At 43.0% G+C, this 27,514-nt stretch overlaps 1 protein-coding gene across 4 annotated transcripts in view; it reads left to right on the forward strand.

The window, feature by feature from the left end:
* The first annotated feature begins 2,113 nt into the window (after positions 1 to 2,113).
* ARHGEF26 (Rho guanine nucleotide exchange factor 26) overlaps positions 2,114 to 27,514 on the forward strand; it is a 124,543-nt gene continuing 99,142 nt past the window's right edge. Inside the window, exons 1-4 of one of the 4 annotated variants that reach the window (XM_047728463.1) lie at positions 2,114 to 2,231; positions 2,654 to 3,764; positions 5,137 to 5,176; positions 9,130 to 9,275. In XM_047728463.1, coding sequence (XP_047584419.1) covers positions 2,700 to 3,764; positions 5,137 to 5,176; positions 9,130 to 9,275 — 1,251 coding nt within the window. In that variant the 5' untranslated portion in view covers positions 2,114 to 2,231; positions 2,654 to 2,699. Of the gene's footprint in view, positions 3,765 to 5,136; positions 5,177 to 9,129; positions 9,276 to 27,514 lie in introns of all 4 variants that reach the window. The other 3 variants (XM_047728478.1, XM_047728473.1, XM_047728453.1) reach the window with 3 other exon arrangements.

The raw sequence follows: 27,514 nt of genomic DNA on the forward strand, positions 1-27,514 counted from the left end.
CTCCCCCCACCCCCACCCCCACCTCTCTGCCTACTTGTGATCTCTATCGAATAAATAAATAAAATACTTTTAAAAAAATTTAAAAAATTCTTGATGCCATTTCTCCTTTACAGAAGTGTCTCTGATCAAAGTAATATATACTTAACGTACAGCATTTGATAATACAGAAAAGTATAAAACATAAAAATCCTCATGCTTCATCTCACAACCCAGAGCTTGCCTCTCACTATTTTGACAATTACATTCAATGAATGTAGGGCAAAAATGAGTAGCTTAAGTTGCACACAGTGGATGTGCACTGTATCTCTGCTGAATGAATGCATGAATGCTGAATGAGAACTTGGAGAACAGCCCACAAGTCTTGCTGATAGAATTAATTACATAGATCATACGGTCATTTGTCCTCTCAAGTTTGCCTTATTCTTCTCACATAACAGGAACTTGGCCAGGATGCAACCAACTTTCTACTATTTGGCAATGGAGCACTCCGGAAAGATGGTAACTGTCCTTACTTCATTCCTTTCACAAATTCGTTCAGTAAATACTAAGTGCCCACTGCGGGCCTGGAATACAGAGGGGCAATAAATCAACATGGCTTCTGCCCTCTTGATGCTTACAGTCCAAAGAAGACAAAACAGATAGTAAACATAAACACAAAAATAAATGTGTATATATATAAATTGTCATTAAATGTAGAAAAGAAAGAGAACAGGTGGCTGGGGGAATATAAACAGGGCTGTGGTCTGATTCAGGAGAGGTCAGGGAAATCTCTGATGGAGTAACACCTCAGAAGGTAAAGGAGAACAAAAGGGCAGGTTCTGGGGAGGTCGAAATTGAAGTGGCTGTGGCCTAAGAATAATGAAGGAAAAAATGTTGGGAGAAAAGACTGTTGCAGAGGTAGGCAGATCCTGCAAGGCCTTTTAAGTTATAGAGTTTGAATTTTATTTAATGTGTGTGTGTATATATATATATATATATATATATACATATATATATGTGTGTATAAATTTATATATATATATATGTATATATATATATTTGTAATTTAATTTACACTTATCTTTTACATGGTAAAATCCAGGATTCGAAACAAAATGTTCTGGACACCTGCGTGATTCAGTTGGTTGGGCCTTGATTTCCTCAGAGGTCACGATCTCAAGGTCTGTGAGATTCAGTCCCAGAGCGGCTGGCGCTGGGGGTGGAGTTCCCTTAAGATTTTCTTTCTCTCGGGGCGCCTGGGTGGCTCAGTGGGTTAAAGCCTCTGTCTTTGGCTGAGGTCATGGTCCCAGTGTCCTGGGATCGAGCCCCACATCGGGCTCTCTGCTCATCAGGGAACCTGCCTCCTCCTCTCTCTCTCTGCCTGCCTCTCTGCCTACTTGTGATCTCTGTCAAATAAGTAAATTAAAAAAAAAAAAAAGATTTTCTTTCTCTCCCTCTGCCTCTCCCCCTTTCTAAAAACAACAATGATGACAAAAACAAAAACATACAAAGCATAAAAGATCCAAGACCTTTTGAAAGAAAATTCCCGCTCCCACCAGTTTCCTAGGTACCCAGTCCCACCGTGCCCACCCCCCCCCCCCCCAGCTGCCTGCACACAACCCTCCGGAAATACTCGAAGCACAAGCAAGGGTATTTAACAGTCTCTATTTTAAAGTATTTTAAGCTGGGGAGCAAGGGGATCAGATTTGTGTTTTAAGACCACCCCAGCGCTGAGAGGGCACTGACTCCCAGCGTTTAGAGCTACGCGTCCTATCTCACGCATTTCACAAAACCTCCTCGCCCCGGACTACCCCCACAACCTCCTCAGCACCCCCCCCAACCCTGCCCCCAGGGCTTTCTAAATTGCAGTCGGCGTGGCTCCCACGCTCTTTCTCACGCTGTGCTCCTGGCAAGCACTTAGTGCGCCCACAGCTCCCGGCACTGAACCCTGAAGTTCCGCACCCAGCCCACGTGTGCGCCAGTGTTTCAAAGCGAGAAGGCAGAAGATGGAAGGTACGCCAAGGCGGGAAAACAGGCTCTGAGCTCCCAGCGACCGAGGCCGGTGGGAGGGTGGCTAAGGCTGGGGCGGGGCTAAGGCTGGGGGCTGGACCAAGCTTGAGGGCGGAGCCGACGGCTCGGGTAGGCTGCTGTGCTCTCCGGAGCTCCCCGGCTGCTGAGATTCCGTCGGAGACCCGGGCCACCCAAGGGCCCGGTGGGCGCTCGCCGGTTCTGGGCTCTGTAAAGCCCCGAAGGTGAATCCGCCTAGGAGCCGGGCGGCTCGACCAAGAGGGGGCCAACGACCTGGCTGGGCAGCTGGATGGCGGCGGAGGGGAGCGTCGTGCGGCGGAAAGTTTCTCCAAAAAGCTGAACTCGTTGCAAAGTTTCCTGTGCATCAGCTTGCACCCTGCGTACTGGTGGCGGGCTTTTTCCGTGCGGGTGGTCTTTGGGCGCTGGAGAGACGCGGAGGTAATTGGATTATTCCGCCTGGTCACAGCCCAGATTTCTCTCACGGACCGCGCATTGCGGTGAGCGCAGATTTTGCCCTAGCAGGGGTGGGTAGTCGACACGCAGTTGTGTCGCGCACAGCAGTCGGGTGACCGCCAGGCTTGGAGCGCGTCTGCAAGGCGTGCCTGCTTGTCCCGAGGCAAAGTTCCATGATTTCTTTCCTCTTTAGGCAACTGGGTGCTGTTCCTTCCCGGGCTGACCTCGGAGTCTCCGCTATGGACAGCGAGAGTGAAGTGGATTTTTCTAGCAACAGCTTAACCCCTTTGTGGCGGAGGCGGTCAACTCCTCAGCCTCAGTTGCTGGGCCGGAGCAAGCCGAGGCCCCAATCCTACCAGAGCCCCAGCGGGTTGCTGATCACGGATTTCCCCGTGGAGGACCGAGGGACGCTCCCCGCCATGCAGGCTCCCACCCAGGTACCCACCGCTTCGGAGGGCAGGACGGTCCAGGGGAACCCGCTGCTTCTGTGTGCCCATACGAGGGTGGTGATCTCCCCGGAATATAGATCTGTCTCTCCTCGGCTGCGACGGCCCAAGTCTCCCCAGGCTCCCAAAACAGTGTCAGGGGTCCCCTCGAAATCCCCAGCGAATGGCACTGTGACCTCGCCCCTACCGCAGCCTGTGCGCCCCCAGCGGACTACCAAGTCGCCCCCCTGCTGCAGCTGGGAGGTAGACCTGACCGCATCGACTACGAGCCCCCTGCCTTCGCCCGCTGCAAATGGGCTTTTCCCTAAAATCGACTCCCCAGGCTCTGGTTCGCGATCTGGCCAGGCAACTAAGGACCCTGAGCCAGAACCCACGAAACTAACTCCTGCGCCCCAGAAAAGTTCTTTGGAACACAAACTCCCCCTCCAAAGGCTGCCCTCACAGGAGAACGAGCTTCCAGAGAATCCTTCAGTGGTTTTGAGCACAAACAGCCCCGCCGCCCTCAAAGTGGGGAAGCAGCAAATCATTCCGAAGAGCCTGGCCTCGGAAATTAAAGTAAGTAAGTCCAACAGTCAGAATGTGGAGCCCCACAGGAGACTCCTCAAGGTGCGCAGCATGGTGGAGGGCCTCGGAGCGTCTCTGGGCCCCTCAGAGGATGAGGGAGACGTGGAGAACGACGTGGACAGCCCAGGGTCTCTGCGGCGAGGCTTGCGATCCACATCCTATCGCAGGGCGGTGGTCAGTGGCTTTGATTTTGATAGTCCTACCACTTCAAAGAAGAAGAACAGAATGTCCCAGCCTGTTCTGAAAGCGGTGATGGAAGACAAGGAGAAGTTCTCCAGTCTGGGAAGGATAAAGGTAAGAGTGGGCAGGAGTGTCGCTCGCGAAGCCAGGCGTTCACCAAGCCGAAAGCGAAGGTGTTGGGGGTGGGGAGGAGGGGCACGGAGGAAACTAGAAGTTATTGTTCTCTTTTAATTCTCTTGTTGATCAGACCTGTACACATCTGTTTCTTGGCCATGCTGTTTCTGGCAGTCACAGCCAGGTTAATGCAACTTTGTGGGAGGAAGTAAAAGCCTTATCACGGTTTTAACTTTTTAATCTCAGGCAAAATGTGGAGGCCTACCTAATGTGAAAAAGAAATGCAGCGAATTAGGTATGGGCTGAATCCTGAACACTTTTAATACAGGAAACTGAACAGAGAGGGTGGATGGAGAGCAGGCATGGTACTTTTGACTGTAGTTCAACTGTCTGGAGCTGGTCTAGAGGTGTCAGGGGTTGCTGATTCATCACGGGTGATACAGGAAACTCATTTCTTTTGAGCATGTTGATTATTTTAGTTACTGGAAGTAATTGATTTACGTTAATTAATTAGAATGACTTTTTGAGTGGTGATAACATACTAAATACCATTCAGGTAAAATGTGAACTTAAAAAATGATTGTCAGAATTACAGAAGATACAAATAGTTTGTCATCTTTGTTGTTGCTTCTTTCTGTCACCACGGTCTGTGGTTGTATTTTATTCCCATGTTGTGCCCATTTATTCTTGAACTTGAGTGCATCTAACTAGTTAGTAGCTCAGAACTTAAGGTTCGAGTGAACTGTGTGTATTGCTCCCTGATAAAGGCCTGGGAGTTGCATGTGTTAAAATATTGCCAAACTTGACCTAAAGAGATAGAGGAAAACTAAAGAATGATATTTTGGAGTGTGCATGTGCTGCTTTCTCTGCGAAGAAGGCAGTTCTCAGCAGAAATTCATTTTGGCAGCCACAACTTTTCTTGATTAATCAGAGAACTGGAACCAGTTATATGAATGTCAATATGTAATATACAAGGAAGGCTATTTTATTTTTGATGTCATGGCCTTAAAGAAATTACATAACATTTTAGGTGTGTCCCCCCCACCCCATCTCTACAAGTATAGCAAAGTTCAATTTAACAGTGATGGTGAATCTTGAGTAGTGAAATGAGCTGAACTACTCGTCATCTCAGGGTTCTCAAGCTCTTTTGCTGGGGGTGGGGGACATTGTACATTTTATTTCACCATTTTATTGGATTATGGTAGTCAGATAAGTGAACTACTCGAGGGATCATCTGCTGTCTGCTTTTGGAAATCTAATGAATGTAACAACAAGAAGTAATACTTTTTCTTAAAATAGCTGTATTTTCTATTTGGCTCATTCATACATAGTTTGCTTTGCTTTTTCCTTTTTTGCTTTTCTTGTTTCTTAGAAAAAAATGCTGAAAGGACAAGGAACATTTGATGGGGAAGGTAAGCATTTGATTTTCCAGACTTTTATTGCTGATTCAATGTGGAATATCAATTATAAGTTGAAATCCAGCTGCAGTAACAAAAACATTTAAGATGAGAAAAATGTCCAACTTCTTCCCAAATTATACAGTGCAAAGCTCTGCACTGAGCTTAATTTTCATTCAGTAATACCAGCAGTGAATGGAATTAATAACATTTTTTGTAAGTTGATGACTTTGTCAGCCAATGTCCTGGATTTTTAATTCTTATCTACTCTGGCTCTAGCTTCACCTCCCTCGAAAAAATGGAGACAGAGTAAGAGCTAGTCCAGCTTTTTAGTTAAAGATCCTGAGTTTGGGGCACCTGGGTGGCTTAGTTGGTTAAGTGACTGCTTTCAGCTCAAGGCATGATCCTAGAGTCCTAGGATTGAGTCCTGCATTGGGGTCCCGGCTCTATGGGGAGTCTGCTTCTCTCTCTGACCTTCTCCCTTCTCATGTTCTCTCTCACTCTTTCAAATAAATAAACAATATCTTGAAAAAAAAAATCCTGAGTTTGACATTTAGATCTTAAGTCTTACTTCCTTTGACTTAATATTCTTTTCCCCATATTTCCACATTTTAGTGTTACTTCTGACTTCCTGTTTGCTTATCAAGTTTCAATTTTGGGGAAATCTAACTCTCCTGGCTGCTAGAAATATATTCCTAACAATCTGTAATCCGTGTAGAAAAGCTGCTTTGGCCAGGTGTTCAAATCCTAATCAGATTAGCAGACTTTGGTAAACAGATGGGTCAAGTGTCCACCAACTGGAAGGGCACAAAGTGAGTGAGGAGCCCCACCTGCAGCCTTGCAGGTCTGGGGAGCATGGTGAAGGTGAAGGTAGTTCCTTGCTGTCATATTTTGAAATGTTAAGATTTTTTTCTAACCTTTGAAGAGTCATAAAGAAGAGTATACCTCTCTGCCAGTAAATCTAATGTAAAATCACCCAGAGTTATAAAATACATAATCTTAGGTGATTATAAACTATTTCCCTATACATTTCTTCTAAAAATCAGCTCCCTTAGAGGATTGCAACATGACCAGTTTAAAAAAAAAAGTTTTCATTGCACGAATCTTAGGAAACTGCTCTGTATGGAGAAGAAACCCAGATACAGTATTTTAGCTGGTTTAGACAAATTCATCTCCCTGGTTTTATAGTTGAGGAAACTGGGAGCTCAGAGAGGTTTAGTGCCTTGCCCACTGTCACACTGCGGTAGTAGGACAGATAACTGGTTTTTAGTCCAGTTGGATTCCTCTTGTACCACTTTGTGATCATCAAGTGAACAGAGCGTCTACCTAATATGTATTTAGAGATGTTTTGCATCTTCTTGAATATGACATTAATTTTGGGACCTCTGTCTCAAAGGGTTAGATTTTGTTGCGCTTTTTTTTTTTTTTTAAGATTTTATTTACGTATTTGACAGACAGAGATCACAAGTAGGCAGAGAGGCAGGCAGAGAGGAGGGCTGAGCAGAGAGTCCGATGCGGGGCTCGATCCCAGGACCCTGAGATCACGACCTGAGCCGAAGGCAGAGGTTTTAACCCACTGAGCCACCCAGGCGCCCCGCACTTTTTTTTTTTTTTTTTTTAAGTCAGAGGACACAACTTTTTTATAGTTCTGTGTTGTTTTCCTTTTATATGGAGCTTTTCTATGCGTTCACTTGTGTCTTCTCAAATATGATGACCTGGAAATTGCTCTTACATACATGTACATGAGGAATACAGAATTCTTACAGATAATGGCTAACAAGACTGTAAGTCAGGATGAGGTGCAGGAGAGTGGTAAGAACCTGTCATGGTGTAGTCAGGGACCTTGGTTCCTCTCCTACTGCTTCTGTTCATCAGTTGAGTGACTCTGAGCAAGCATCGTAACCTCACCAAGCCTTAGCTCCATCATGTATGAGAACTCTTACTGCCTTTGTTATGATGTTATGCTGAGAAAAAATGAGGAATCTTATCAACTGTATGCATATGTTTTGTGTCAGCCTCTAAGTTCTTTAAAGAGCACTAGAGACATGTGGTAACCCAGTCTTTACCCTCACCATCAGTTTCACATGTGTAAGACAATCCGAGAACAGGAAAATCTTGCATTGAGTCCAGTATTATTTTAGTCACGGTGCCTACAGAACATGTAGCAGTTGCTGGAGCGGGGGCAGACGTTTGCCAGCTCTGGTAGATGGGAAGGGCAGGGCAAGCTCAGTGTGTCCCAAACCAAATTCAGTCTTTCCCTCTGCCCGCTGAATCTTTTCGGGTGTTGTCATCTCCTCCTGTGCTGTTGTTGGGCCCCAAGGACCTAGGAAACATCCTGATCACCTCCCTTTCTCTGCCCCGCATCTCCAGCCCATCCCCAGGAACCCAGGTGATCATTCTCCCATAGCATCCTAATTAGTCTCCTACACAGTCAGTATTTTCTCCAACAATAGAATCCAGTTTTTCCTTTCAGTGGATTCACACTGCCATCAGGATAAAACGCAGTCTTTGCAGTGTGAAAGAATTCAGTCGTTTTGGATGTGGGATAAAAATCTAGTTCTTTAACATTGCCTGCAAACCTCTGCATGATTTAGACTGTCTGGCTCATCTCCCTAAACTCACCTTGTACCTTTGCCCACTAGACACCCATGCTCTACACGTGGACTTTTCCTTTTTTCTTTTAAGGTATTACGTTTCTTCTTGCCTCAGGGCTTTTTTTATATGCTTTCTCCTTACCTCTGTGACTTCTCATCTGTCATCTTAGATTTTTTCCTTAGTAACACTGTCTGACCCCCAGACTGGGTCATGCCCTGCTGAGAGACTCTTGTTCTCAGAGCACCTGTATATAAATTATTCAGCTTGTAGGTATGTTTATGTACAAGATTATTGTGTCCTCAACCCAACAGTGACTTGCCTTCTTACTTGGAGTGAAAACCAGAGTCCTTTAGTGGCATGGAAGCAAGGGCCTGCATGATCTGCCTCCTATTCATCCTCAGCCCCCCTTCTTAAGCTTTCTCCCTTTCCTTCCCCCATTTCAGCCGTACAGCCTTCCGTGCTGGTCTTTGTACATGTAGATGTACAAAACAGACTCCTGTTCCGGGACCTTTATACTTGCTCTTCCCTCTGATGTTCTGTTCTTTCGCTGGCTGTAAGGTGGCTTGCTTTCTCACCTTTTTTAGGTCATTGCTTAAATGTCATCTTGGTGAGGCCTCCCTAAACCACCCTATTTAAAAAATACATACCCCCTTTGTAACACTCCCTTCCTTTCCGTGTTTTATTTTTCTCCATGACACTTACCTGCATCTGACATACCCGAAGAGTTACTTATTTATTGTCATTCTCTGCTCACTTTGATGTCCACTCTATGAAGATCGAGATTTTCATCTTTTTTGTTCATCGTTGTATCCCTATTGCTCAGCAGTTGTTGGCATCTAGTAGGCCTTTTCCAGATATCAGTTGAATGAACAAATGACTGAGTGATTTGGACTATTTTCTCTTCCTATTTTTAGCTCGTGAAGGCATAGGAAGTGTCTTTTATTTTTCATTTACTCCCAGCTCTTGGCACATTGTAGATATATAATACATGTTTGTTAAATACGTAAATGAATGGTGATGGACTTTGAAGGAAAAGAAGGAAATGAATTCAGTTTACCCCCCCCCCCCAAAAACCCCAGTGATTTAATAGGCCTGGCTATCCTCCAAGAGGGGTGGACAGAGATGTGGAAACTTTGCTTCCGTGGGTATTTTATGCATGGATCCTTCCCCTTCCTGTTCATGAATTTGGGACAGAGCTGTGCGAGTGAGAAAATCACTTTTTTGGTAATTTTTCTTCCGTGGCAAAATCCATTTGCTTCTTTGTTGTTTATTAAACTAGAGACCAAACACTTTATAAATCTGGATGTTTGTTTAGAACAAGTAGCATAATGATGGGGGCCATTAGTGACGTGTAGGGTTTGTGTTTCTTGCAGAAAATGCTGTCCTGTATCAGAACTACAAAGAAAAGGCTCTTGACATTGACTCCGATGAAGAGTCGGAGCCCAAAGAACAGAAGTCAGATGAAAAGATTGTGATTCACCACAAGCCGCTGAGGTCCACGTGGAGCCAGCTGTCTGCGGTAAGTGTTTACCTTTTTCTTCCCGCTCTGTGGCCCTGAAAAAACAAGTTGTGGAAATTAGGTTTGGGTTTGGTTTTGATTTTTTCTGCCAATGATCCTGTAACCTGAAAGAGAAAGGCTCTTCTTTCTAGATTGTGAGATGTTTCTTGAAACCCTCCAGACACTAGCGAGAATGTTGATTTTGATACTTCTGATCAAGAAAATTAGGTTTTGAGAAAATAAGGTATCTTGACAATGATACCCTCTACTCTGGAAGCTTTTCCTGCTTGGTGTCTCTTCTTTCTCTCTCTCTTTTTTTTTTTTTTTAAACATAGTGTGTGTATGCAGAGGTGACTTAATCTATCCTGAACTTTATCATAATTATGACTATATATATAAATATATGTGTATGTATCTATGCACAGTAGGGAGTTTATGACAGTTCTTCCTTGGAAACTTCATTTGATTTAGACACTTTTATATGTTCCTGCAGCTGATTAATGAGTGGCAGTCTGTTTCCTTTCCCTCTGTGCATCTTTTGTGTGAGTGTGTCTGACACTTATGTTGTATTGATGAGTAATTTCTCCTCTCTGCATCAAACATCTTTTGTTTATAGCTATAATTTCTCTTCCTCCTGGCTTAACAAATGTCACAGTGTGCTGCTTAGTTTACTTGATATGAGTTTGAGCTCAGTATCTGTGGGCCTCCGATGCATTACCAAGTAGAAAGGAATTCCCATGGCTGGCTTGGGTGATGGGAGCATTGCATTGAAAACAAGCCAGTACACCACTGTGAGTCCCTTAGGCAACACGGGAGCAGAAGCTATTCCCTCTTAAGCTGAAATGGGCATTGTTCAGAGTCTGGAATCTCATGTGTTCAGGGGGACACGCTGACCTAAGAAAAGGAGTTGTGTACGTTGGAGCTCATAAACAGGCCATGGGAATGGATGTATGGTGATGATGGGAATGACTTCAGTCACGTTCTTCCTTCTTTCTTCTAGTCTGTTTTGGAATTCAGAATTCTAGAAACCGAGCCCTTTCTCTCTGTCTCCCTCCCAACCTCTAATTCTGCTCTAAGGAGAAATTATTTCCAGTGCCTCCAAGGTGCGGCACCCTTAATATGTGCCATGGGCTAAAATGCCTACAAGGGCAGGGCAAGCAGCATTAAGGGGAGGCTGGTGAGTGTGGAGGTTGAGGCCTGTGGGGATTATGGTGAACAGCCCTGATATAACCTCAGTCGCCGCCACTTAGCTCACACCAGCCCAGTGTTGCTGGTGTTCCTTCTGACATTTAGGAAATCTTCCTTCTGACATTTAGGAAAGAGAATGCAGCAATCCAGAGTTTTATGAGTATTATCCCAATTCAAGTGTTAGAGAAATGATATGTAAGGCCAACAAAGTATCTATGGGCCAGTCTTGTCTCCCTTGCTGACAGTTTGGAACTTCTAGGATATTTCCGTGATTTTTGCCTGTGCTCAGGTGATAATACCTACTCACAGAACTGACATTTGGTAACCTTATACCCTAATTCAATGATTTCATGATATTCTATCCCAAAGTGCACATGTGGAGAAACTGGTGACAAGGCCCATGGAGGCCATGTTGGCTCTAAATGTCTGTCATTCCATTCTGGTGTGGACCATTTGGTAGAGGACCCTTGAAAAGAAAGCTGTGGATTTCTTGAGTTCTTCCTCCATGGTAATAGCTGCATTTGTTAGCCCAGGCCTGAATCTTGCCACTGTTCTCTGAATGCTGAACAGTGATGTGTACTGATATGTCACACTCTGATCCTACCTATTCTGAGTGTTGAAAAGCAAGCTGCCATACTTAGGCCTCCTAAAGTTTGGCTTTCAGCTAGATTAACAAATGCACATTAAAATAATACAACACATCCTTCCGCACAACTGCCAATATGGACATGCATTTCATTTGGCCAAGGATACGTCTACCCATGTGCCTTTTGTTAACAAGGTTTCTATCAAAAGACTGGTGACAAAATGTAAAACTATAAAGTGGGTTCTAACTTCAGTGTGTGTTATCTTGGGTTTTAGTGCTCCTAGGAGGCTTGTGTGTATTTACTGTGTTGCTTGGCAATTACATTTAATCAAAGCAACGTTGGACTTTGCCACCTCCCATTCTTAGACTCCAGCCCATGTTTTCTTTGTGCATTTTGTGTCTCCTTTTCACATTTAAAATATTTTACCTTTTTTTTCAATTATAAAGTATTTCAAACATGCAGAAAAACTTAAAAATGAGTATGTGTAAGAGATTTCTGGGTACCTGCCACCCACATTGAAGAAATGCTAACATTTTAACATATTTACTGAGGATCTCTCTTTTTTTGGGCAGATCCAGTTCACCACCCTCCTCTCCAGTACTTTTCTCCTTTCTGCCATCCCCAAATAATCACTGTCCTGAAGTTCTCTTCTGTACTTCCCACATGGGTTTTCTCTCCACTAAAAAATTACAGACATGGGGGCGCCTGGGTGGCTCAGTGGGTTAAAGCCTCTGCCTTCGGCTCAGGTCCTGATTCCAGAGTCCTGGGATCAAGCCCCACATCGGGCTTTCCACTCGGCGGGGAGCCTGCTTCCTCTTCTCTCTCTGCCTGCTGCTCTGCCTACTTGTGATCTCTATCTGTCAAATAAATAAATAAATAAATAAAATCTTTAAAAAAAAAACTACAGACAGCTCTGGCTTTTAGGAAAGTGGATATTTCAATGAAAAAGTGGTCATTTCTTTTTCAGAAGCCTTGCAGTTGTTGGGTCCAAGTTGCCATTAGGATCCTAAAGAAAGGAAGCTTTTGTGAATTATGAGCATTGTCAGGATGTCTCCGTAGGGATTAGCACCTCCATTTCTCTGTCTGACCTCATGCCCCAATCCTTCCTTGTAGATGGGCCACAGGGGTTAGTGTGGGTCTCAGAAACATCTGCTCTTCCCATGCTTACCTTTAATGTGCCAGATTGACACAGTAGCCCCCATCTCATCATGCATTAATCACTTTAATACAAAATTCTTTTTTGAGTATGGCCTTGATCCCAGAAAGAGAGTAGGGTGGGTGGTTTTCTGTGTGTGAGGGTTTGCATGAGCACATATGTGCATTAGCTGTTGTTGGTTGTTTTATTGTCTTAAAATCTCTTTGTTGCAAACACCTGCCTGCCTCTTGGGATGATGAAACTTTGCTTATCAGTTGATAAGAAGAATTCAGTATGCAAAAGGCTCTTGAGGGGTGCAGCAGTTGTTGCATAGGTCTTCATGCCTTCAGTCTGTAGTATAATGTTTTAGTGTGCTTGTCTCTATGTCTCCTTTGGTTCCGTTGGACAATCACACAGGTGACAGGTGCCCCCCCCACTCCCCCTTAACATTAAACCTTAGTAGGACAGGTTTGTTTTTTTATTTTATTTTTTATTAAAAAATTTTTTTCTTTTAAATTTATTTGAGAGAGAGTAAGAGAGAGCATGAGAGGGGAGAAGATCGGAGGGAGAAGCAGGCTCCCCATGGAGCTGGGAGCCCAATGCGGGACTCAGTCCTCTGGGATCATGACCTGAGCAGAAGGCAGTCGCTTAACCAACTGAGCCATCCAGGTGCCCTAGCAGGACAGGTTTAACTGTAGTGTTGTGATTATCTAACAATAAGGGAGAATTAGAACTGTGTAAGAAACATTTAATTGTTCCTCAATAGAAGGGAAAATCTAGCTGCCCAGACTTCTTGAGTCAGATTAAAGTAAGCAAATGCGGATGTACTTAGCAATGGCGCCTCTGCCAATGGGTTCTCCGTGCAGCGGTGGCTATTCTGCTGTAGTCAGAAATACAACCTGGGCTCCTTAGTCTCATAAGAGGGTGACAGGTTTACTTTTCATTCCCTTGATCATAGAAGGAGGTAGAACTCTTCGAGTATATACAAAGTAGGTAGGTAGGTGTAGGATGTCTTCATTCCAGGAATTATAACTTTGTGCTACTTTTCAGGCCTGGGAGAACACTGATATATGAGAAATAATTTAAAATCATTATGGTTCGTGGATTTGAGGCTTTGAAATTGGAAAGTCATTTCTGATTTCTAGAGATCTGTGCCCAGAGACCCAGAACCTGTCAAACACAGGTCAGGTGCCCAGTGACTCACCTAAAATGGCAGCATGAGGATGAACCCAGTAGTTCTCGGACCTCTGGGAAGAGCTTGTGGGTTTGAAGAAAAACATCGATATTATTAGTTGGGGATAGAACACCAAATCCTTGGTACAGTGACTGCCAGGTAACCCTTTGAGTCCTGGATACAAAGAGAGCTTTAGGATTTCCCTACAGTTCATCCTTTAATGGGATTCTGGAAGCATTTGCAGTATTACAGAAAATAAAGGATAAATCTTGACTGGAGTCTTTCTGTTTTTCCTCCTAACCACGCCTCCCTGCCCTGAGCTCACATACTGTGCATGTCCTGAGAAATGATGGTTGTGAAACCAGTGTTTGTTTTTTCAAGATCAGTGACAGCACTGAAGCCACACTCACCAGCCGTGCCCTGACCCCATTTATTTGCCATGGGGTGTGTTTGTGTAATTTCCATCACCTTGACATGCCAGGTACCTTTGAAAAGGGTGTTTAGGCTCTAGAGGCAAAAACAAGCACGGAGGCAAACTTCCCGCTGGAATTCAGCACCTAATATAGTCATCTTCTGCTCTCCTCTTCCTTTGCACTTGCTGATGGTGGGGTTTATCAGTCATCTTCAGTAATTTTGATCTCTTCAGTTTGTTCAGAAATGTTAAACTCTCTAGTTAGGAACCAGTTTTTCCATTTTCCTCAGAGTATTCCTTCAGCTGTGCAGAGTGGAGCTAATGGTTTAACGGGAGGTCTGATGTCAGGACCTCAGTCTCTGAGTCCTGGCTCTGCTCTTCAAGCTCACATCGTTTGCCTCTGGATGACTTTCTGAACTGCCAGGTGAGGAAGGATGATTTGAAAAATGGTGATTTTGTATAATTCCATCCAGTTGACTATATAACAGACACCTTGGTGATTTAGCAATTTGATCTGATGGGACTTACCCTTCCAGAATTTACACCATGTTTATTGTGAAAGGTCTGTTTTCTACTAAAAACTAGAGCTCAACGGATGTAATAAACCTGAATATCGGGGCGCCTGGGTGGCTCAGTGGGTTAAAGCCTCTGCCTTCGGCTCAGGTCATGATCCCAAGGTCCTGGGATCGAGTCCTGCATCTGGCTCTCTGCTCAGCATGGAGCCTGCTTCCTCCTCTCTCTGCCTGCCTCTCTGCCTACTTGTGATCTCTGTCTGTCAGATAAATAAATAAAATCTTAAAAAAAAAACCAAAAACCTGAATACCATCCTGTTTGCAGAAAATGTTTTATGCATTTAGAGGTCATAGAGAAATGCATTATTTTTCCTTAAATTTTCATACTTGTCTGAATTAATTTTCAGTTGTTCAGTGACTTGCTCCTTAAAATAATCTCTTCAGTCATATAATTTTCCATTCATATTTTGCAACATTGCAGTCTCATAAAATTATTTTTTACCGTAGATGATTAATGCCTTTTACCATATCTATCTTTTCTGTTTAAAAAATTAAAAAAAAATGCTAATTTTTCATGCCTGGCTTGGTTTTAGCACTCAGTGGAAATTGTCAGAGCTTTAGATATGTACTTGTCCACACTTTTAAATTGGACAGTAGTTCTCGTGGAATGTTTGTATCTTTATAAACAGAAATAGAGATCCATGTGCCTATGCCTGAGAGGTACTCAGAGATTCTGTTCTAGTCAAGAGGGCTGGAGCTGGGGGCCCACTTAGCTGTCAGTGCAATTAGATGATGCTGTTCTTTTAATGTTTTTGAAAATTAATTTTGATTTATATAAGCAACATGTAATACGTTCTCCATGTAAAAAATAAATGAACATTTCAGGTAAGACTAAAATCTCTTTCATCATGTCTGCACTCCCAATCTCTTTCCCCTTTTCTATAGGAATGCTATGCTCAATTTGGTAACATTCTCAAAATCCACGTATATGCATTGAAGGGAAATATAAAGATTACATGTGTTTACTTAAATATATACTCTGCGGCTTTTACAGTTTGCTTTTTTTCTGAACCATGTGTCTTATATAAATCCTTTCATGTCTATACATGATGATCTTCAGTACTCTTTCTAGCTTCGCCATTATTTTGTAGGATGGATATCAGTTTTGCTTCTTTCCCTTTGAAAGGTTATACACGCTTTGAGAATAAAAAACTTTGAGGCATGGTTCTTCAGAAAATGCACACACAAGTATATAAATATTTGTTTATAATTTTTTTCTGTTTCTTTATTTCAGTTTGAGGTTTTTAAAGATTTTATTCACTTATTGGACAGAGAGAGAGGGAGAAAAAGAGGGGAGGAGCAGAGGGAGAGGGACAAGCAGAGTCCTTGCTGAGTGCAGAGCCTGATGCCCATGATCTCCATGTCATGATCTCCCATGACCCTGAGATCCTGACCTGAGCTGAAATTAAGAGCTGGACGCTCAACTGACTGAGCCACCCGGGTGCCCTTGGAGCTCTCTATGTATTAAGTATAGTTCCCATGTTGTTCATATCACATTTAGAAGTTTTCCTTTTTCTGAATTGTAGCAGATTTGGAACTTGAGCTGTGTAACCCTTTCTGAAGAATATATTTATTCTTCAGAATATGAAAAAACTTTTCCAGCTGGAGCTGAGTAATGAAAGGGCAATTGAATAGTAGATATGGCAATGTTTATGTTCTTAATTCTCCCAAGAGAACAATAGGGTGTGAAATGTGGGTATGTGTGCGCCATGCCCCTAGGGAGGCAGAATGCAAGAGACAGGTGCTCCAACCAAGTGGGAGGAGATGAGCACAGGGATATTAAATTTTGATTGGCATAACTACAAAAAGGCATTTCAGTCAGAAACCTAGACTTGGGACCCAATACAAAAAGGGTCTTATTATTTCATTGAGCACAAAACCAACAAGAGAGGTTGACGAAGGATTCCTTCATTCATCTAGAGTTAATGGAGAGCCAGCTCTGTGCTAGATGCTCAGAGATAGAGCAAGACAGACTCCACCTTAGTTCACTTCCTTACAGACACCCTTCATGGTGACACAGATATCAAATAATCCACAAATCAATGAACATACAGAATTAAAACTGTATGAATGCCACGAAGGACGTGTTTGTCCTGCTCTGAGATCCTACGGGGGAGGGCACCTGTCTGGGCAAGGTGCTGTCAACCAATAGATGGTGGCAAAGGAAGAGACATGAGCCGCCATCAGTGGCGTGTCAAGACAGGCATCTGGGTGAAGTTGGTGTGGGGCCCAGGGACCTAACTGAGGAGTCCCAGGCAGGGAAACTGTCCTGTATGTAGACCCTCAGGGATAATGGTGGGTGAGAGGAGTGAAAACAAAATTACTGCAGCTGGAGCTTCTTGCTCTGGTTGGCGGCATTTACTTCCTCACTCCTCCCATCTCTAAATGTTCCAGGCTCCCTAGGCTCCATCTCTGGGGCTCTTACCTGTGCTCGGTTGGTGATCTCCTCCAATCATTTTTTTTTTTTTTAAGATTATATTTATTTACTTGACACAAAGAGAGTGAGATCACAAGCAGGCAGAGAGGCAGGCAGAGAGAGAGGAGGAAACAGGCTCCCCGCCGAGCAGAGAGCCCGACGCAGGGCTCGATCACAGGCTCCCGAGATCACGACCTGAGCCAAAGGCAGAGGCCTTAACCCACTGAGCTACCTAGGTGCCCTGGTGTTCTCCTCCAATCTTGTGAATTTAAATACATCATATACTCTGATGACTTCTAAGTTTCTATGTCTAGACCAGACATTTCCCTGAGTTTTCAGACAAGGGTATCCAGATTGTTTTCTGATATAATGGGCCTCTCAAAGTTAATCTGTCCAAAAGTTTACTTCTGCTGATTCTCTTCTCTCCTGCCCAGACCTGCTTTTCCCACAATATATATATATTTTTCCTAAGCAAATAACAGCTCCATCTTCCTAGTTGCCAAGGTGAAAAAACCTTGGAATCATTCCTCAGTCTTCTTTTTCTCCCATAACCTCTTCCAATTTGGTACAAAGCTGGTTTGCTGCCTTCACCTTCAAAAGTGGATTATCCCCACTGCTTTCCAGCTCAACTCCTATATCTCCTGGGATCCCTTTACATCTCCTCTCTATGTAGCAACATGGAATTATATTGTTTATTTGTAATGCTGTTAAAATATGCTGAGATACTGTCTCTTTGTTTGGCTCCCTCAGGTGTTCTCGAGTCCACTTAGAGTAAAGGCCAAGTCTTACAGTGGCCTGGGAGGCTGTGTGATCTGGCCCGATTCCCTTCCTGGACTGATCTCCTGATTCCTCCTCCATATTGCCCAATGCTCAGTCACACCGATGTTCCTAGAATATAAGGTGTACTCTGCCCCAGGGCCTTTGCATTTGTGGTCTGCCCAGTGTATAGTAGCTCTTCCTCCAGAGAGCCACATGGTTTTCTCCCTCACCTTCTCCCTAGCAACCCTTTAATAATTTTTATCCTCTTCATGACATTAACTCTGTCACATACTGTGTGATTTACTTTTTTGGTTAATTGTTCAACTACTCTGCTGAAATAAAAACTGCATAAAGGCAGAGGTTTTTGTCCATTGTGTTTCCTCCTATTTCCCTAGGACATGAAACAGTGCTTGACTTATAGTAAGCTTGCAGTAACTATTGGGTGAGTTTATGAATGAATGTATAAATAAATGAATACATGTAGACATTTAATCCCAGAAGTGAAAGTAGTAGAAAGTTACTCAGCAGTGAAAGCAGTGAGGAAGTTTCCTACTCAGGGACCATTTGGAGGCTGTTTTTTATTTTTATTAAAAAAAAAATTCTTGATCATTGGTTGGCTACATCCTGGATTTAATACATGTCTTTGATACATTGGGGAATTTGGCATCTTCATAGTTTAAAACTGTGTTAGCCCATGGTAGGTATTGGCTGTTGTGAAATCAAATTCAGTAGTAACCTAATTTTTCACTTGGTATTTCTTCTGGGGAGGTCAATGTGAGGCATTCAAGAATGATAGCCTTCTATAGGAATACAGTGCAATTAGGTCAAAGGAAGGAAGGCTGATTACTTTGAGCAGTTCTGAATGACTGTGCAAAAAAAGTCTAGAGTACTGAGCTTAGGATTGTGGAAATCATCTATCAGATTCTTGTTTTTACCCTCTCCATCTTAAGATGTGCCCGTGTGGCATCTCCAGTCCTTTAGTCCAGTGATGGGACTGTTCCTTAAGGCCACATCCACAGAGTGATTTGTCTCCATGATGATTTGAGAAGTCGTCACTATAAAAACTATTATTAAATCTTTAAATGCTGGACTTAACATTTAAAATTTCGTTTCTCAAATTTTTTTTTATTTATCCAGAATGCTGATAGCCTGTTGATTTTCTCCTTTAGTCTGTGCTCTAATGTCTTATGATTATTACTGCATTCATTATCTGAATATCTATTATTTGAAGAGGTAAAGACTACAGAGCCAATGGATAGCTTCTACAGAAGAAGTAGTATTGCCAGTGAAAGTAAATGTCAGATTATTTTCCCTTTTGGGGTAAGAGATAAACACAGCCACCCATTCAACTGAAATAACACAAAAATGGAGTGGTTCCCATTTTGAAGCAGCAGGAAATTCTGCTTCAGGTAGTGAGATGCAAAGGAGTAGGATTGTTGTTCGCTCAGCTGAGCAAGAGGGATCCCCTATATCCTCATGGGTTCAAGGTCTCGCTAGGAGCAGGCAGTGCAGGGGCTGACTTGCGGGATAGCTGTAGCTCAGGGACCTGCCTTTGGATCATTATGCTTTTAATTTTTTGACATGCAGTTAAATTGTTGGCCACATATTTGCAGAGGACCTACTGTGCACCAGGGGTTGTACTAGGTGATTTCAGTACAATTTATATGGCCCTTAGGACAATAGCAGGATACCTTGTCTACCTTGTATCAAGGCAGCTGAGACTACACCGTGTTAAATATGGTTTCTCTCCAACTATTTTTGTTAGGGTTTTGAGATTACCTAGAATGGAGCCGTGGGCTCTGGAAAAGCAGGAATGATATTTCTCTCTGGTACCTGGCCGATAATGTGTTTTAGCAAGTGTCTGCCTGGTGGCTCTCTTCTTGCCATGAATTCATTTTCCTTTTTGCTATGTCTGTCTTTTCTCCCGAGAGCTTCTGCATACTCTGTTTCTGAGTTCTTGTAACTTAGACTTAACGGTTACCTTGTGTGGTCCTACTCACCTCATGTTTTCCTGTCAGCTTCCATATGTAAGTACCCAGTTCAATTTCTTGAGAGAATCCTGTCAGATCAGAGCAGCTCAGCACTTTCCCCCCATTTAATAGGCCACTTAACCAATCTTTGTTGTTTGGCCAGGTGCCTAACTAGCTCTATTCCAGTCAGCTTTGGCCTCCATTATTCAATATAGTGAGAGATGTGGCCCCCTTGGTTAGTTTGTTTTGTGGAGGCCTGAGTAGAACAGTGTTCCTTGTAGGGATCTGTGAGACTGTTTAGCACGACTGACCTATCTAGTGTGAATTTGCACCTGGTGGCTGGGGCGCCTGGGAGGCTCAGTCGGGTAAGCATCTGCCTTCAGCTTAGGTCATGATGTCAGGGTCCTGGGATTGCCTGGCATTGGGCTCTCTGCTCAGTGGGGAGCCTGGTTTTCCCTCTCCCTCTGCTGCTCCCCTTGCTAATGCTCTCTCTATATTTCAAATAAATAAGTAAAATCATTAAGAAAAATTTATACATGGTGGAGTTGATGTTGCAAACACTGTGTATATCAGAGGCTTAGCAAATGAGAAACACATTTTACCTTGCAGTCTTTTGTGTGTGTGTGTGTGTGTGTATGTGTATTTCAAACAAATGTTAGAAGTTACCCTTAATACTTGCATTACACTATGATATTTCTGTCTTTTCTGTTTTGTTTTATTTCAATAGGTGTTGACCAGAAATTCATGGACTGTATTGTGTCATTCACTTGTAGTTTAGAAAACGCTGATGTCTGATTAGAAAATTCATTGGTATTACACTGTGTCGCGGTGGGTGTGGCAAACAAAGCAAGCCTAAATCCCAGTACCTGCCCTGTAGGAACTTAGAAGCTGGTTCAGAAGACAATAGAAATGAAACAGCTAAATGGTGTTTCTGAAAGAATGTAGGGTACAGTGCCAAAATGAATGACATAGATAGAAATCACAAAGAGCCGTAAAGATCAGGGAAGCTTTCTCTAGGGAGGGTGACTAAAACTAGGTGGGCAGAAGAGTAGGAAATAAAAGCAATGAAAGTATGAAATATGGCTTGAGTGAAGTTTGATGTCTAGGTCAATGGAAGAACAACAGTAGTTAAGTCTTGCCGGTGTCTCAGATCTCCTCCATACGATAAGATAATCCCTGTCTGATGAAAACATTGCATGCTTTGTACATCTAATGTTAAATATCTATTCGCTTTGGGGGCTCAGTCCTTTAAGTGTCTGTCTTTGCCTCAGGTCATGATCCCAGGGTCCTAGGATCCTGGGATCCATTGGGCTCCCTGCTCTATTGGGAGCCTGCGTCTCCCTATCTGACATCTCTGCTTGTGTTCCCTCTCTCACTGTCTCTCTCTGCCAAATAAGTAAATATTAAAAAAATATATATATATCAGTTTGCTTTCTTACCCAATTTTCCAGGACAGGTTTTCCTCAGGTTAGGTCTTTATTGCGAATCTAGGAAATTAACTTTGTTGTCAGTGTTTTAAGTAACTGACTGGTTTGGAGTTGATCATTCCTCTCCATCTGCCACTTGACAAAAACCACAAATAAAAATGGAATAGCATCGAGATGCCTGCATCACGTTCACAAACAGGAGCTCCTCTCCTGGAAGGGGGGCACCTCAGCCCTGTTCTGCCCTCATCAGACGTTGTTGACTTAGGCCTTCACTAAGTCAGGGGTGCTGTGCTCAGTTACCCCAGCTCTAGCCCAGTCCCCGTTGCCATCACACTTGCACACCTGCCTGGCCTCACCTCATTTTCATCACTGCCTCAGAAGCCACTGTGTGGTTTGGGCTTGACTGAAATCTTGCTTTCTTATTGCCTCTCTTTCCCTGCTTTACTTCCTTTTTCTGCTGGTGGTCACCTGCCATGTCTCTAGCTTTCCTTGTGGACAACAAGAAAGAAATGTAGGTATTATTGCCATGTTTAAACAATTCCATGTGTTTGCCCTGCTTGCTTTATTTCTTTCTTGAGAAAGGACTTTGAAACCTATTTTAGTTTTTATTAAAAATGAGGCTTTGATTACAAAGCCAAGACATGTTTACTTAAGCAAAAATAGTTACCAATAAACATAAAGAAGAAAATAAAAATTAGTTGAAATTTCTTCCTCTCCCCATCACTGTTGACATTTTGGAATAGAGCTTTTCAGACAAGGGTGTGTGTGTGTGTGTGTGTGTATAGAGATTTTTTTTTAAAAATGTGTGTACATATGGAGGTTTTTTAAAGCAAAAATTCAATAATATAATATTGTCTTATTACACATATTTTCCCCTTAGCAGTGTTGTAAATATCCTTTCATGCCATTAAACCTGCTGTTTTATAACACATCTTTTTTTTTTCTTACCCATGTTGTGAAGTGACTGTTCATGTCATTAAACTTTCTTCATAAGAACTTTTTAAAACCCGTATTGTATTTCATCAAATAAGTGGGTGTTTGGTTCTTTTACTCAACTCCCTATTCAGTTTTCAATTTAAAATCCAAAATTTAAAGGTGATTAAATTCTTTAAAACAATCTTTTTGAATTACAGAAGTAAAACAGATAGGTTGTCCTTACTACAACATTAAACACACCAGTTAAGACTGAAATCTGCTTTGATTTTACCACCATTCCCAATCTCTTCCCCTGTGAACCACTATCAACACTGCGCCTCAGTATTTTATTAAGTGTTCCACTTTTTAAAACTGCTCATCTTTTATTAAATACTTGTAGAGAACTGTCCATCTCTTCTAAAGCTGGTTTCCTTTTCATCCTTTTCACTCCATGTCATTAGCTTTTCATGCCTTTCCTAACTTCATTTTCTTCTCTTTAATTGTTGATAGATAAAGGAAAGCTGCTTCTCTTGCTTATCTGGAGGTGGAGAGGATGAGTACGTTGGAGTCTGGGCTCAGTAGCCCCACAGGGGAATGAGGCCGGTGGTAAGAGCCACAAGTGAAAGAGAGAAATGTGCTCAGCAGGAGTAATGTCAGGACTAATGAACGGGTAAATCCCAGGGCACCCCACGGACAGCTTAGCTTTCACAGTAGCAGAAGCTGGGGACCCAGTGGGAGATGAAGTGTCTGGGGCATTCAGGAGGAGGGCCACAGTTCAGGGGAAGAAGAGCTGCAGATTGCAACTGCAACTCCTCGGAATTCACAAGGGTTAAAAGGCAGTCCTGACGGCGTGGTTAAGAGCTCACAGCCTCTGCGGGGGGAGCAGGCAGGCCTGGGTTGGAGCCCCAGTTTTACTACTTAGTAGGGCTAATGATTTAACTCTTCGGTGACTATGTGTTTTATCTGTAGAACAGGGATAGTGCCAACTTCCTTGCGGGGTTGCTAAAAGGTTCTGCTGCATGATAAGCATTTGAAGCAGGGGTAGTTTGAGAAATAAATAAAGACTGGGAGGATCTCTGTGTCAGGAATTGGCTAATATGGAGAGCTAGCTCTAGCCATAGAGAGGGCTGATTGCAATGAAGTAATGCATGCTTATCTCCTAAATTGTACAAAGGACAACAGTTTATTCTTGTACTTTTAATTACCTGTCTGCTTGTGGTTTGTACTCTCAGCCTCCTATCTGTATTGAAATAATTTGGGTTCATTCAGGAATCCTGGCTCTGTCTGTAGAAGGTGATGCAGGGCATAGGGGAGCAAAAGCCTCAAGCCCCAGCCTGCCCTATCTGTGTTTGCCATTCTTTTAGCAGACCTGAAGTTACCTCCAGGAGGCTAAGAGGGCTGGCTGCTTCTTAAGATCCAAGAACTTTGGCGAGAATTGCAGAATTATTATTACTATAGATCAAAGAGGGGATCAGTTTTTAGAATAAACAAATTAGGGGATCCCTGGCACGGTAGTTGAGATATTTTTTTTTTAAAGATTTTATTTATTTATTTGACAGAGAGAGATCACAAGTAGACGGAGAGGCAGGCAGAGAGAGAGAGAGAGAGAGGGAAGCAGGCACCCCGCTGAGCAGAGAGCCCGACTCGGGACTTGATCCCAGGACCCTGAGATCATGACCTGAGCCGAAGGCAGAGGCTTTAACCCACTGAGCCACCCAGGCACCCAGTTGAGATATTTTTAAAATGATTTTATTAAATGGGCCATTGTCTTCTACCTCTCCATTTTTTTTTTAAAGAGTATTTTATCTATTTACCCACCCCTTCCTGAAAGTACGATACTGTCCTCCTCTTGATCTCATTTATCTGATCTTTGGTTACATAGATCTCTGATCCTTTAGACTCCTGTCCCAAGGCAGCTCATAGCTTAGGTGGAGTGATGTCTCAGGGTCTCCTGCCATGGTTGAGTGGGCCCAGAGAGAGCCTACAGGCCTGGTTACAAGGACACTGTTTCTAGATTCTGGCAGATTTTTCATTTTAGGGACTTCAGACATACTCTCAGAGAGTGGCTATTCCCATGTTATTTGCAGTGAAAGGACTCTAGCTCATTTGTAATTCAGGGGCTATGTGGGTTGTATTAAGTCTCTAGAAAGGACCTTGGAGTGATTGTGTCCCATGGTATAATTTTGCTTGGCAATTCATTCCCTTACCACTTTTGAACTCTTGAGAACAAAAGCCTGGGAATAGGGAATCACCAGAAAGCATTATAGCCAGCTGATTTCAGCAAGTGGGTAAACTTCAGCAAGTTTAAAGGTCTTAGCTCACATTGAGTATTCTGTGTACATTAGTGATTTATGGAGCCAGAGTGATCTTGGATTATAAATATCTGATCTAATTTTTAACTAGCTATGTTTTGGAGCCTTTTGGGATGGTCAGTCTTTTGGGACCCTCCCATTCTGGTTTCCCTGGCTGGTGGGGAAACATGGAAGGGGTGTGCCACCCACCTGATCTAGAAATGATATCCGCTCACAGAGGGCCTGAGAATATACCCCACTGAAAATGGTCATCTGATCGACCCAGAGACTGGTGTCATTAATGTTGGCTCCCTCCACAGATACTGGACTGGCTCTATTCCACAGATAGAGCCTCAGGTTCTGTAGAAATGTCAGTACTGTTTGGGCCTAGAGAACAGGCTTATAACCTATTCCAGTGAGTGAAGTCAAAGGCGAAGGAATAACTGTGCAAAGTTTATGGATGTCCTGACACAATTCTCTGCAAGGTGAAAAATCCCATAGCTGAGCTGAATGCAGGAATGGAATTCACTGTCAAAAGCCTGCCTGTTCCCTCACGGGTAGTCCTCTAAGAAGCTCAGACTTGCAGTGTATCAAGAAGCAGCCAGGCGTGAATTGTGGATGGAGTAGTAGCTAATAATTAACTTCTGGCTTTATATGTTTAAGGAGTTTACCCTTTTATCAATTTCAAAAATTTTAGCTCTAACCAGACAATATCATTTCCATACAGGCGTGAATTGTGGATGGAGTAGTAGCTAATAATTAACTTCTGGCTTTATATGTTTAAGGAGTTTACCCTTTTATCAATTTCAAAAATTTTAGCTCTAACCAGACAATATCATTTCCATAGATGAAGTATCTTATACTGTTCTTTATTAATTTTAGCCAGTTGTCAATCTCCCTCCTGTTTGGTTATGCAAAATATATCCATTACAAAGATCATGAGTGAACAGTTTCAGTACTGATTACAGCAGTACATATATAAGTGTGTGTGTATATATATAATCTATAATTACGAATGTAAAACTATTATAGCATTAGTGAGTTCTCTGCATTCCCTGTTTTGATAAGCCACATATGTGTTTATATTTTTAACTTACGTTAAAACTATTTAGATGTGGGCTCAGTTCTGTTGTTGCACTTGAATTAATTTTTACCCACTTAAAATGTTGAAGATAGCAACATGCATCATACTTTCTCTTTAGAGTCTAGAATCTGCCATGGTAGGATTTGAGCACTTTTGTGAATTGGTTAGATCATACAGAATCAAGAACCCCAAATTGAATCCAGTTCTTAGTGCTTCATTAAACTACTTCTGCAGTTCTACTCGCTGCTGACATTGTTAAATAAAAAATTTGAATCCGTGAGGAATAAGAAAGCTTGAGTGAAGTCCAAAGAGACCTCTAGAGGTCTGCTGCTCTGGCCGTCCACGTGTTCCCAGTTGACCAGAGCTGCCAATATGAAATAGAGGTTATTAAAATATAGAAGGAGCCGGAACAAGTTTAGTTTTTTTCATTTAAGGTAGTAAATAGGAATCAGGTGTTAGAAGCTTCTGTACTATTTCTTTTTTCTTTTCCACACGTGGAAACAAGAGGAACACTTGATGAAGCATGATAAACTTGATAATTTTTCAGATTCTCGTAGCAAACATGTGCCAACTGCAAAAAGCAGGTCAACTTTAAAATTATAGGTGTCGGGGCACCTGGGTGGCTCAGTGGGTTAAAGCCTCTGCCTTCGGCTCAGGTCATGGTCTCAGGGTCCTGGGATCGAGCCCCGCATCGGGCTCTCTGCTCAGCAGGCAGCCTGTTTCCTCCTCTCTCTCTGCCTGCCTCTCTGCCTACTTGTGATCTCTCTCTCTCTGTCAAATAAATAAATAAATAATCTTAAAAAAAAATAAAATTATAGGTGTAAAACATACGCTTTCACGCATTTTTTCCCCCTTGGGGAGGAAAAAAAAGCCTGAGCCTTCCAGTGAGTTAACTTTACTGATAAGGTTTGCTGTTTTTGAATTAGAAAATTTCTAGAGGTATTTACTTTTTTTTTTTTGAGAGTGAGTGAGCCTGGGAACAGGGATGGGGGTGGGGGGAGGGGGGAGGGGCAGAGAGAATCTTCAGCAGGCTTCAGGTTTAGCACACAGCCCAACACGGGGCTGGATCTCAGGATCCTGAGATCATACCGAAATCAAGAGCTTAACCAATTAAGCCACCCAGGTACCCTTAGAGGTATTTACTATTAAAAACTTGGCACATAGTTTCCTTTTTTTTCCCTTCCCTTTCCACCCCCCATCCCTCCTTTCCTTCCTTGTTTTTTTCTGCTTGATATTTTGCTCCACTGTGTTCCTTCTACCCTAATATTCTGTTCTCTGCCTTTTCACCAGCCTCCTTGGGGGCCCTCCATTGTATCCTTCTACACCTCTCTTTCTCTGGTTTCCTTTCTCTAAACTGCTCAGTCTCTAAAAGCATCTGGCCTGTTCATGACCTTCTCCATCCAGGCACCTGCTTTCAGGTACTACTTAATTTCGAGTTGAATGTGGACAGAAGTCTCAGGTGGTTGTAATGACTCCTCTTGGTTCAGGAGGGAGAAGCTGTCCAGCCTGCCCTGTACAGGGGACAGAAGGGCCGGGAGAGAAGGACGGGCGCTGGAGCCGTGGCCTGGCAGCCGGCCAGCAGGGGCTGGTCTGTCCTAACTCTCCACAGCCAACGTGCCGTCTCCTCCATTGTGCTGCACGTCAGTGTTCTTAGTTATGATCCAAGAACGCTCCTTTCTTTTTCTTTTCTGTCTCTGTATTTTGTATGGGTTGCTGGTTTCCTATGGATGACTTTTTGGTGAAAGGAGTATTTTATCATTGTTTGTATTAGTATTAATGAAATATGATAATTCTGGGAGTTAGCTCTTTGTCTTTTTCAGAACTACCTTTTTCCCCCCTCAAAAGAGAAATTATTTTGTCTGGGGATTTTTTTTTTTTCCTTCTTCTTCTTAATGGGATAAAGTACTCTTAATCCCTCAGTAAACTTGCTGTCACCTGTGTAGGTCTGTAAGTCCACATGGTCCCTTGTCTTTCTCTTAAGATTTCTGGGTCTGAACTCATTGGTAATTCTGGATGACAAGGCCAGTGCAAGGAAATTCTTGCTGGTGATCTCACCTGCAGAGATCGTGGGCATGGCGCCTGGGTATCAATCTGCCAGGACTGTGTGTCAGAAAGGAAATCTGTGAAATTCCTGTTCAGGGTTAACCAAATGGGAGTAGTGCTGAACAGTTTCATTCTTCTGGCTGGTCCCCTCCCTTATTAAAATGGATGAAGAGGCCTTTTTAGCCATGAACTCTTGCTGACAGGCTCACCCCGGGTCAGGATGGTGGGTAAGACTAAGAACATTCCACAATATGGGTGGATGAAAAAGAACATATGGAGACTTGATA

This window comes from Lutra lutra, chromosome 1 (genome assembly GCF_902655055.1).
Source record: "Lutra lutra chromosome 1, mLutLut1.2, whole genome shotgun sequence".
Lineage (NCBI taxonomy): Eukaryota > Metazoa > Chordata > Mammalia > Carnivora > Mustelidae > Lutra > Lutra lutra.